Source organism: Chamaea fasciata, unplaced genomic scaffold, assembly GCF_029207755.1.
Source record: "Chamaea fasciata isolate MVZ Bird 193981 ecotype frontalis unplaced genomic scaffold, bChaFas1.0.hap1 SCAF_741, whole genome shotgun sequence".
NCBI lineage: Eukaryota > Metazoa > Chordata > Aves > Passeriformes > Sylviidae > Chamaea > Chamaea fasciata.
This window is the reverse complement of record NW_027094826.1, coordinates 1-12,349: the sequence shown is the minus strand read 5'-3', so window position 1 is coordinate 12,349 and position 12,349 is coordinate 1. Positions and strand designations below refer to the sequence as shown.

The window sequence follows — 12,349 nt, the reverse complement described above, 5'->3', positions numbered from 1 at the left end:
CGCATGCGCAAGGCGCTGAGGGCAGGCACCGCTCCTTGCCCTGATGGCGGCGAAGCCGGAGCGGACTCCGCGCATGCGCAAGACGCTGAGGGCAGGCACCGCTCCTTGCCCTGATGGCGGCGAAGCCGGATCGGGTTCTGCGCATGCGCAAGGCGCTGAGGGCAAGCACCGCCCCTTGCCCTGATGGCGGCGAAGCCGGAGCGGGTTCCGCGCATGCGCAAGGCGCTGAGGGCAAGCGAGTGGCGGGAAACCGCCATGGCGGAGGCGGCAGCGGGACCCGGCGGCTCCCCCGGCCCGGCCGCTGCCCCGTCCCCGCCGGGCTCGGCCGCGCCTCAGGAGGACGAGGTTAGCGCCGGAGGGGACCGGCCCGGCCGGGGGAGCCGCGGGGCGGCCGCGCTTCCCGCCGGGTAATGGTTTTTTCCCCTCAGCGATGCCCCGGAGGACCCAGCCCCGAGACCGGAGGAGCCGCTCCAGGTAAGGGCTGGGAAGGAAATCGCTGCTCTCGGTGCAGGGAGGGGTTGGTTGGGTGATTTGGGGCTTGGGAGATGGGGATCCGTCAGCGCTAGCTTCCCCCTCAGCGCTCCTGGTCCTCCGGCTTAAAAATCAAATTGTCAAAAACCGCCTTCGGTGCTCTGAAATCCTTTAAAAAAAACCTCCGTTAAACCGAGTCCCTCCTCCCCTTTCCACGCGCTCGTTTCCCCTCAGATGCGGACCCGGCAGCGGGCGCTGAGGCGATTTCCGAGGCGATTTCCGAGGCGATTTCCGAGGCGATTTCCGAGGCGATTTCCGAGGCTCCCGGCAACAAGAGAACGCCGAGCTCCTCCAGCGGGAAGAAAAGAACCCCGAGCAGCCCCGGCAAGGAGCCGCCGCCCGTTTCCCTCCGTCTCTCCCCGCTTGGGGCCGCCGCTCAGGACAAGCGCCGCTCGTGGCGCCGCTCCAGCCTCAAGGGGCGGCGATCCCGCCGCAAATCGCTGCCGCCCGTCCACCGGGACGTCACCGGTTCGTGCCTCCTTAGCCCCGAACGGGGCCGCTTGTAATGAAAATCCCTCTCCCGGGAGCGGGGCTTGGCAGCGCCGGAGGTGCTGCCCTCAGCCTTGTGTCCTGGAGGACTTTGCGGTTTGTGGCTGGTTTTTTCCTCCACTTTTGAGTCTTTCTTTTCCCGTTCTTCCCCCCTAATTGGGGTTTGCCCCTTTTATTTTCCCCCCCAAATGGGATTTTCCTCCTTTATTTCCCCCCCAAATGGGGTTTTCCCCCTTTATTTCCCCCCAAATGGGATTTTCCTCCTTTATTTTCCCCCTAAATGAGATTTTCCTCCCCAAATGGGATTTTCCTCCTTTATTTTCCCCCTAAATGGGATTTTCCCCCTTTATTTTCCCCCCAAATGGGATTTTCCCCCTTTATTTCCCCCCCAAATGGGATTTTCCTCCTTTATTTTCCCCCCAAATGGGATTTCCCCCCTTTATTTCCCCCCCTAAATGGGATTTTCCTGTGTTATTTTCCCCCCAAATGGGATTTTCCCCTTTTATTTTCCCCCCCAAATGGGATTTTCCTCCTTTATTTTCCCCCCAAATGGGATTTTCCCCCTTTATTTCCCCCCTAAATGGGATTTTCCCCCTTTATTTCCCCCCCAAATGGGATTTTCCTCCTTTATTTTCCCCCCCAAATGGGATTTTCCCCCTTTATTTTCCCCCCAAATGGGATTTTCCTCCTTTATTTTCTCCCCAATGGGATTTTCCCCCTTTATTTCCCCCCCCAAATGGGATTTTTCCCCCTTTTCTTCCCCCCAATTGGGATTTTCCCCCCAAATGGGATTTTCCTCCTTTATTTCCCCCCCAAATGGGATTTTCCCCCTTTATTTCCCCCCCAAATGGGATTTTCCCCCTTTATTTCCCCCCCAAATGGGATTTTCCTCCTTTATTTCCCCCCCAAATGGGATTTTCCCCCCAAATGGGATTTTCCCCCTTTATTTTCCCCCCAAATGGGATTTTCCTCCTTTATTTCCCCCCCAAATGGGATTTTCCCCCCAAATGGGATTTTCCTCCTTTATTTCCCCCCCAAATGAGATTTTCCTCCCCAAATGGGATTTTCCTGCTTTATTTTCCCCCCAAATGGGATTTTCCCCCTTTATTTCCCCCCCAAATGGGATTTTCCTCCTTTATTTCCCCCCCAAATGGGATTTTCCCCCCTTTATTTTCCCCCCCAAATGAGATTTTCCTCCCCAAATGGGATTTTCCTGCTTTATTTTCCCCCCAAATGGGATTTTCCCCCTTTATTTTCCCCCCAAATGAGATTTTCCTCCCCAAATGGGATTTTCCTGCTTTATTTTCCCCCCAAATGGGATTTTCCCCCCTTTATTTTCCCCCCAAATGGGATTTTCCCCCTTTATTTCCCCCCCAAATGGGATTTTCCTCCTTTATTTCCCCCCCAAATGGGATTTTCCCCCTTTATTTCCCCCCCAAATGGGATTTTCCTCCTTTATTTCCCCCCCAAATGGGATTTTCCCCCCTTTATTTTCCCCCCAAATGAGATTTTCCTCCCCAAATGGGATTTTCCTGCTTTATTTTCCCCCCCAAATGGGATTTTCCCCCCAAATGGGATTTTCCCCCTTTATTTTCCCCCCTAAATGGGATTTTCCTCCTTTATTTTCCCCCCAAATGGGATTTTCCTCCTTTATTTCCCCCCAAATGGGATTTTCCCCCTTTATTTCCCCCCCAAATGGGATTTTCCCCCCTTTATTTCCCCCCCAAATGGGATTTTCCTGCTTTATTTTCCCCCTAAATGGGATTTTCCTCCTTTATTTCCCCCCCAAATGGGATTTTCCCCCCTTTATTTCCCCCCCAAATGGGATTTTCCTCCTTTATTTCCCCCCCAAATGGGATTTTCCCCCCCAAATGGGATTTTCCCCCTTTATTTCCCCCCCAAATGGGATTTTCCCCCCTTTATTTCCCCCCCAAATGGGATTTTCCTCCTTTATTTTCCCCCCAAATGGGATTTTCCTCCTTTATTTCCCCCCCAAATGGGATTTTCCTCCTTTATTTTCCCCCCAAATGGGATTTTCCTCCTTTATTTCCCCCCCAAATGGGATTTTCCTCCTTTATTTTCCCCCCAAATGGGATTTTCCTCCTTTATTTCCCCCCCAAATGGGATTTTCCTCCTTTATTTCCCCCCCAAATGGGATTTTCCCCCCAAATGGGATTTTCCCCCTTTATTTCCCCCCCCAAATGGGATTTTCCCCCTTTATTTCCCCCCCAAATGGGATTTTCCTCCTTTATTTTCCCCCCAAATGGGATTTTCCTCCTTTATTTCCCCCCCAAATGGGATTTTCCTCCTTTATTTTCCCCCCAAATGGGATTTTCCTCCTTTATTTCCCCCCCAAATGGGATTTTCCTCCTTTATTTCCCCCCCAAATGGGATTTTCCTCCTTTATTTTCCCCCCAAATGGGGTTTTCCTCCTTTATTTCCCCCCAAATGGGATTTTCCTCCTTTATTTCCCCCCCAAATGGGATTTTCCCCCCTTTATTTCCCCCCCAAATGGGATTTTCCCCCCAAATGGGATTTTCCTCCTTTATTTCCCCCCCAATGGGATTTTCCTCCTTTATTTTCCCCCCAAATGGGGTTTTCCTCCTTTATTTCCCCCCCAAATGGGATTTTCCTCCTTTATTTCCCCCCCAAATGGGATTTTCCCCCTTTATTTCCCCCCCAAATGGGATTTTCCCCCCCAAATGGGATTTTCCCCCTTTATTTCCCCCCCAAATGGGATTTTCCCCCTTTATTTCCCCCCCAAATGGGATTTTCCTCCTTTATTTCCCCCTAAATGGGATTTTCCTCCTTTATTTCCCCCCCAAATGGGATTTTCCCCCTTTATTTTCCCCCCAAATGGGATTTTCCTCCTTTATTTCCCCCCCAATGGGATTTTCCTCCTTTATTTTCCCCCCAAATGGGGTTTTCCTCCTTTATTTCCCCCCAAATGGGATTTTCCTCCTTTATTTCCCCCCCAAATGGGATTTTCCCCCTTTATTTCCCCCCCCAATGGGATTTTCCCCATTTTCCCCCTTTTTTCCCCCATTTCTCCTCATTTTTGACCCTTAAATGTGATTTTTTTCCTCTTTTTCCTGATCTCCCCCTTCAATTCGATTTTCCCTCTTCCTCATTTCCTTCCTTAAGTTTGATTTTTTTTTCTCTCTCTCCTTTTTTTCCTGCTTTTCCTGCATCCTGCTGCTCTTGGGGGAATTCTGGCCCAAATTCCAGCGGATTTTGGGGGAATTTCACCGTTTTTAACCATTTTTTTTCCTCCCAGAGTTGAGCCAATCCATCAGCCTGGAGCTTCCTGAAATCCAACGTCTCTCCCCTCCTCCTCCTCTCCAGCTTCCAGGTAAATTCACCCAAAATCCTGGAATTCATCCCAAAATCCTGGGATTCACCCCCAAAATCCTGGAATTTTGGGGCCTTTCCAGGGATGGAGCTCCTGAAAAATCCTAAAATTAACCGAAATCTTGGAATTTCCCCGCAAATTTCTGGGAATTTTGGGCATGAGCAGCTCTTGGAAATCTTAAATTGCCCCCAAATCCTGAGAATTGACCCAAAATCTTGGAACTGACAAAAATTCTGGAATTTTTGGGCCGTTCCAGGGCTGGAGGAGCTCCTGAAAATCCTAAAATTGACCCAAAATCCTGGAATTTGCCCCAAATCCTGGAATTCTTGGCCAATCCCCTCTCCCTCGAACACTGATTCCCCCAAATCCTGGAATTTTCCCCCACATAAAAAACTCCTCAAACCCCCAAAAAATGGGAATTTGGGCTCCAGGTCTTGGTTTTCACCCCCAGAAATTTGGGATGAAAGCTGATTTTTTCCCATTTCTTGTTGGAAAATTCCCATTTTGGGTTGGAAAATTCCCATTTCTTGTTGGAAAATTCCCATTTTTCCCATTTCTTGTTGGAAAATTCCCATTTCTTGTTGGAAAATTCCCATTTTTTCCCTTTTTTTTGTTGGAGAATTCCCATTTCTTGTTGGAAAATTCCCGTTTTTTCCCTTTTTTTGTTGGAAAATTCCCATTTTTTGTTGGAAAATTCCATTTCTTGTTGGAAAATTCCCATTTTTTCCCTTTTTTTTGTTGGAAAATTCCCATTTTTTGTTGGAAAACTCCCATTTCTTGTTGGAAAATTCCCATTTCTTGTTGGAAAATTCCAATTTTTCCCTTTTTTTGTTGGAAAAATTCCCATTTGTTGTTGGAAAATTCCCATTTCTTGTTGGAAAATTCCCGTTTTTCCCTTTTTTTGTTGGAAAATTCCCATTTTGTGTTGGCAAATTCCCATTTTCTTGTTGGAAAATTCCCATTTTTCCCTTTTTTTGTTGGAAAATTCCCATTTTTTGTTGGAAAATTCCCATTTCTTGTTGGAAAATTCCCATTTTTCCCATTTTTTGTTGGAAAATTCCCATTTTTTGTTGGAAAACTCCCATTTCTTGTTGGAAAATTCCCATTTTTTGTTGGAAAATTCCCATTTCTTGTTGGAAAATTCCCATTTTTTCCCTTTTTTTGTTGGAAAATTCCCATTTTTTGTTGGAAAATTCCCATTTCTTGTTGGAAAATTCCCATTTCTTGTTGGAAAATTCCCATTTTTCCCGTTTCTTGTTGGAAAATTCCCATTTTTCCCTTTTTTTGTTGGAAAATTCCCATTTTGTGTTGGAAAATTCCCATTTTGTATTGGGAAAATTCCCATTTCTTGTTGGAGAATTCCCATTTTTCCCATTTTGTGTTGGAAAATTCCCATTTTTCCCCCCTTTTCCCTCAGTTTTGTGCCCAGAAGTTGCAGCAGGTCCTGGAGGAATCCGAAGGATTCGACCCCGAGGCTTTTGCTGCAAAGGTGGGAATTGGGACCCCCCAAAATTCCCCCAAATTCCCCAAATTTGGGATTTTTCCCCCTCAAAATCCCCAATTTCCCAACTCCTCCAAGGGGTAAAACCACCCAAAAATCGGGAATTTTCTGGGGGAAAAGCATCGGGATTAATGAGGAATTAATTGATTAATTTTGGGGTGGGTGAAAAAAGGGTCCTGAGGGATTCCTGGGGCTTCCTGATTCCCAAAAAATCCGGGAATTTGGGTGGAAAAAAAATCAGGGAAACGGCCAGGAATGGAGGAGCTGATGGCTGCATTCCATTAAAAACAGGGAATTAATTAATAATTGATTAATAATTCATCTGGGAGGGATCAAAAAGGGTCCTGAGGGGTTCCTGGGGCTTCCTGATTCCTCGAAACTTTGGGAATTTTGGGATTCAAAAATTCCCAGGAGCACGACCATACATGGAGATGCCGATCCTGAATTCCCCGGGCAGCAGGGAACAATTCGTTCATTATTAACGATTAAATAATTACTAATTGATGTTTACTCGGGGGAGGGGTCAGAGCAGCTCCCGAGGGATTCCGGGCTCTTCCTGATCCTTCGGAAATCCGGGAAAAAAAACGACCGGGAATCCTTCAATACCCGAAAGAGTAATTAGCAATTATTTGATTATTAGGAGATCATTAATGCCTGGGGGGGGGTTTAATTGGTTTTGTTCGTTTTTTCCCGCCAGTCCAGGCGAGCTCTGAGGAATTCCAGAGGCTGCTCCAGAGGCTGCTCCAGGATGGGACCCTGGGGAATTGCCTGGAGCCTCGGCCGGGGTCGGGTTTGGGGGAAAATCCCAAAATTCCGGGCGGGGAGGGGGAAAATCCACGGGAATGTGGAAAAATTGGGAATTTCCGGGCGGGGAGGGGGAAAATCCACGGGAATGTGGAAAAATTGGGAATTTCCGGGGCTGGGAGGGGGAAAATCCACGGGAATGTGGAAAAATTGGGAATTTCCGGGCGGGGAGGGGGAAAATCCGCGGGAATGTGGAAAAATTGGGAATTTCCGGGCGGGGAGGGGGAAAATCCACGGGGAAAGAGGAAAAATTGGGAATTTCCGGGCGGGGAGGGGGGAAAATCCACGGGAATGTGGAAAAATTGGGAATTTCTGGGTTGGGAGGGGGAAAATCCACGGGAATGTGGAAAAATTGGGAATTTCCGGGCTGGGAGGGGGAAAATCCACGGGAATGTGGAAAAATTGGGAATTCCCGGGCTGGGAGGGGGGAAAATCCGTGGGAATGTGGAAAAATTGGGAATTTCCGGATTTGGGCCTTTTCCAGCCTGGAGAATTCCAGGATTTTCGGTCAATTGGGATTTCCAGGAGCTCCTCCATCCCTTGGAAATCCCCCAAATCCCAGAATTCTCTTCATTCCAGGATTTTTTTTTCCCCCCTTCCCTCCCAAATTCCCAGAATTTTCCCCCCAGAATTCCCGGAATTCTGGCGCTGGTTTTTGGGAATTTGGGGATTTTCGGAATTTTGGATGAATTTGCCTGAAAATCTTGGAATGTTGGGGGAATTTTCTCCGGATTTGTCCCAGAATCTGGATTTTTTGGGGGATTTCTGCTGGATTTGCCGGAAAATTTGGGGATTTTTCTTTGGATTTGCCGGAAATTTGGGAATTTTTCTTTGGATTTGCCGGAAAATTTGGGAATTTTCGGGGGATTTTCTTTGGATTTGCCTCAAGAATTTAGGAAAATTTGGGAATTTTGGGTCCTTTCCTACAGGGATTCCCTGGATCCGGCCCTGGAGGGATCCGTGGCTCAGGTGAAACAGCTCATGGCCAGGTGGGGACACACCTGGGACACACCTGGACACACCTGGACACACCTGGGACACACCTGGGACACACCTGGGACACACCTGGGGACACCTGGGACACACCTGGGGACACCTGGACACACCTGGGGACACCTGGACACACCTGGGGACACACCTGGGACACATCTGGGACACACCTGGGGGACACCTGGGACACACCTGGACACACCTGGACACACCTGGGGACACCTGGGACACACCTGGGGACACACCTGGGGACACCTGGGACACACCTGGGACACACCTGGACACACCTGGGACACACCTGGGACACACCTGGACACACCTGGGACAGCTGGGACACACCTGGGGACACACCTGGGACACACCTGGGGACACCTGGGGACACCTGGGACACACCTGGGGACACCTGGACACACCTGGGGACACCTGGACACACCTGGGGACACACCTGGGACACATCTGGACACACCTGGGGACACCTGGGACACACCTGGGACACACCTGGACACACCTGGGGACACCTGGGACACACCTGGGGACACACCTGGGGACACCTGGGACACACCTGGGACACACCTGGACACACCTGGGACACACCTGGGACACACCTGGACACACCTGGGACAGCTGGGACACACCTGGGGACACCTGGACACAGCTGGGACACACCTGGGGGACACCTGGACACACCTGGGACACACCTGGACACACCTGGGACACACCTGGGACACACCTGGGACACACCTGGGGGACACCTGGGACACATCTGGGGACACCTGGGGACACACCTGTCCCTCACCTGTCCCCCCCCGTCCCCCCCCCGTCCCCTCAGGCTGTCCGGGGAGCTCCAGGCCTGGGACGGGCTCCTCCAGCAGCACCTGCAGCGCTCCAGGACGCCTCCAGGTGAGAATTCCCAAAAAATTCCCCAAAACATTCCCAGATTCCCCTCCCAAATCCCCGAATCGGGCCTTCTCCAAATGCAAATTCCCAGTTTTCCCACCAGGAATTCCCAAAATCCTGCCGAAAATTTCCTCACGAATCCCAGAATTCACCTTTTTCCTCAAAAAATTCCCAAATTCCCTTTTTTGCTCCCCAACTTTCCCTCCCTAATCCCCAAATTTCCCCCCAAATTCCCAAATTTTCCCCCAAATCCCAAATTTCCTCCCAAATTTCCCTCCCAAATCCCCACAATTTCCCCCCAAATCCCCAAGTTTCCTCCCAAATCCCAAATTTCCTCCCAAATTCCCAAATTTCCTCCCAAATTTCCCTCCCAAATCCCCAAATTTCCTCCCAAATTCCCAAATTTCCTCCCAAATTTTCCCCCAAATCCCAAATTTCCTCCCAACTTTCCCTCCCCAATCCCAACTTTCCCTCCCCAATCCCAAATTTCCCTCCCAAATCCCAAATTTCCTCCCAAATTTTCCCCCAAATTCCCAACTTTCCCCCCAAATCCCAACTTTACCTCCCAAATCCCAAATTTCTCCCCAAATCCCAAATTTCCTCCCAAATTTCCCTCCCAAATCCCCAAATTTCCTCCCAAATCCCGAATTTCCTCCCAAATTTTCCCCCAAATTTCCTCCCAACTTTCCCCTCCCCAAATTCCCAACTTTCCCCCCCAAATTCCCGAATTTCCCTCCGCGGTCCCCAGGTCCCGCCCCACGTTCCCCGGCTCTCCTCCTCTCCCAGGTGTCTGGAGGAGCTCCGGGCCGGGCTCCCGGCCGCGGCCGTTCCCGGAATTCCCAAATCCCGGATCCTGGATTCCAGGCCCGACTACGGCGCGATGCTGGCGCGGCACGGCCCCGCCCTGGGCGCCCTCGGCCCTCCTGGTGCGCGCGGCGGAGCGCGGGGGCGGCGCGACAGTGCCCGCCTGGGGGACGTCCCCCCGGGATTGGGGGAATTTGGGGAATTTTGGGGGATTTTGGGGAATTTTGGGGAATTTTGGGGAATTTTTGGGGAGATTTGGGGGGATTTTTTGTGATTTTTGGGGGGGATTTTTGGGGATTTTTTGTGGGGAATTTTTGGGAATTTTGGGGGGAATCTTTGGGAATTTTGGGGGGAATTTTTGTGATTTTTGGGGAGATTTCTTGGGAGTTTTTTGGGGGGATTTTTGGGGATTTTGTGGGAATTTTTGGGGGGGATTTTTTTGGGGGGATTTTTGGGATTTTTCTCTGGAGGATTTTGGGGGGATTTTTTGGGAATTTTTCGGGATATTTTTAGGAATTTTGGGGGGATTTTTGGGGGGATTTTTTGGAATTTTTGGGGGGGTTTTAACGGGGATTTTGTAGAATTTTAGGGCGATTTTTTTGTGATTTTTGGGGGCATTTTTGGGGATTTTTTGGGGGGATTTTTGGGATTTTCTCTGGGGGATTTTGGGGGGATTTTTTGGGATTTTTTCGGCGTATTTTTGGGAATTTTTGGGGGGATTTTTGGGATTTTGGGGGGGATTTTTGGGAATTTTTGGGGGGGGTTTTAACGGGGATTTTGGGGAATTTTTTAGGGCGATTTTTTTGTGATTTTTGGGGGGGATTTTTGGAATTTTTGGGGGGATTTTTTGGGAATTTTTTTGGATTTTTTGGGGGGGATTTTTTGAATTTTCTCTGGGGGATTTTGGGGGGATTTTTTGGGATTTTTTCGGATATTTTTGGGAATTTTTGGGGGGATTTTTGAATTTTTGGGATTTTGGGGGGGGATTTTTGGGGGGATTTTAACGGGGATTTTGGGGAATTTTTAGGGCGATTTTTTGGGAATTTTGGGGGGATTTCTTGGAATTTTTGGGGGGATTTTTTGGGAATTTTGGGGGGAATTTTTTGTGATTTTGGGGGGATTTTTGGGGACTTTTTGGGGGAATTTTTGGGGGGATTTTTTGGGAATTTTTTGGGGGGGATTTTTTGGGGGGGATTTTTGGATTTTCTCTGGGGGATTTTGGGGGGATTTTTTGGGATTTTTTCGGGATATTTTTGGGAATTTTTGGGGGGGTTTTTTGGGGGCATTTTTTGGAATTTTTGGGGGATTTTGGGATTTTGGGGGGGGGTTTTGGGGATTTTTGGGGGGATTTTAACGGGGATTTTGGGGAATTTTTAGGGCGATTTTTTGGGAATTTTGGGGGGATTTCTTGGAATTTTTGGGGGGATTTTTTGGGAATTTTGGGGGGAATTTTTTGTGATTTTGGGGGGATTTTTGGGGATTTTTTGGGGGAATTTTTGGGGGGATTTTTGGGGGGATTTTTGGAATTTTTGGGGGAATTTTTTGGGGATTTTTTTGGGGGGGATTTTTGGGATTTTCTCTGGGGGATTTTGGGGGGATTTTTTTGGGAATTTTTCGGGATATTTTTGGAATTTTTGGGGGAATTTGGGGGGGGGGATTTTTTAGGATTTTTTGGGGGGATTTTTTGGGAATTTTTGGGGAGGTTTTAATGAGGATTTTTTTGGAATTTTTAGGGAGATTTTTTGGGATTTTTGCGGGGGATTTCTTGGGATTTTTTTGGAATTTTTGGGGAGATTTTTGGGGAGATTTTTTTGAATTTTGGGGGGGATTTTTTGGGGAATTTTTCGGAATTTTAGGGGGGGATTTTTTGGGGGAATTTTTGGGGATTTTTTCTAAGGGATTTTTGGGAATTTTTGGGGAGGTTTTAATGGAGATTTTTAGGAATATTTTGGGGATTTTGGGGAATATTTTCTGGACTTTTAACAGGGATTTTTTTTTTTTTTTTTTTTTTTGGAAATTTTTGCCGGGGTTTTAACGGGGAGTTTTGGGGGAAACTTTTTCCCGGAGGTTTTAGTGGGAATTTTTGGGAATTTTTTTCTGGAGGTTTTAATGGGAATTTTGGGGAATTTTTTTCAGGAGGATTTTAATGGGGATTTTGGGAATTTTTTGGAAATTTTTGAGGTTTTTTTCTGGTGGTTTTAACGGGAGTTTTGGGATTTTTTTTCCGGGGGGTTTTTGGGAATATTTTCTGGAAGTTTTAAGAGGAATTTTTGGGGATTTGGGGGAATTTTTTTTCGGGAGGTTTTAACAGGAAATTTTGTGAACTTTTTTCTGGGGGTTTTAATGGCGAATTTTTTGGGAATTTTTTGGATTTTTTCAGGCGGTTTAATGGGGGTTTTATGGGATTTTTAAATTTTTTTTTTTCTGGGAGTTTTATCGGGATTTTTTTTTTTTGGGGGGGGGGAATTCCCAGGTGGACGAGGCCCAGCAGGCCGGGAAAATGGTGCTGGAATTCCACCGCCAGAGCAGGAACTTCCTCAGGGGGCGTCCTCGGAGCAGCTGGGTGAGCAAACCCCCCCAAAAATCCCCCAAAATCCCGGAATTTTTGGGGGGGGAAAAGCAGGAATGAAGGGAATTTTTCCCGGGTTTTTCCAGCCTCCCGAGCGTTCCGGAACGTGCAGGGCTCCCCCGCGCGGAGGCTGCTGCAGCGCAAGGCCCAAAAGGCGCCGCCCCGCCGAGGGGGGGAACAATAAAAAAAAACCAGGAGAATCCCAAAATCTCCCGATTTTCCCTCAAAATCTTCCCGCTTTTTTTTTTTTAAAGCGTCTCTTCCGCGTCTGGCGATCCGCTGTGCTGATTGGTTGGTGCGGGTGTCAATCAGAGCCATCAGCCAATCACAGGGCGGAGCGGGGTGGGATCGAGGTGCTTTATTCTGGTTGGTCCACGCTTGCGTCAATCAAAATGATCAGCCAATTGCGGCC

General features: G+C 48.5%; 1 protein-coding gene across 1 annotated transcript; it reads left to right on the top strand.

The window, feature by feature from the left end:
• The first annotated feature begins 120 nt into the window (after positions 1–120).
• Positions 121–12,121, top strand: DSN1 (DSN1 component of MIS12 kinetochore complex). The gene is given in 14 exon segments (XM_066209197.1): positions 121–345; positions 429–474; positions 706–999; positions 4,298–4,350; positions 4,352–4,372; positions 5,790–5,871; positions 6,580–6,658; positions 7,607–7,666; positions 8,497–8,567; positions 9,313–9,352; positions 9,354–9,562; positions 11,765–11,913; positions 11,916–11,931; positions 12,024–12,121. Coding segments are annotated over 14 exon segments (1,380 nt in total). The 5' UTR covers positions 121–183.
• The last annotated feature ends 228 nt before the right edge of the window (positions 12,122–12,349 follow it).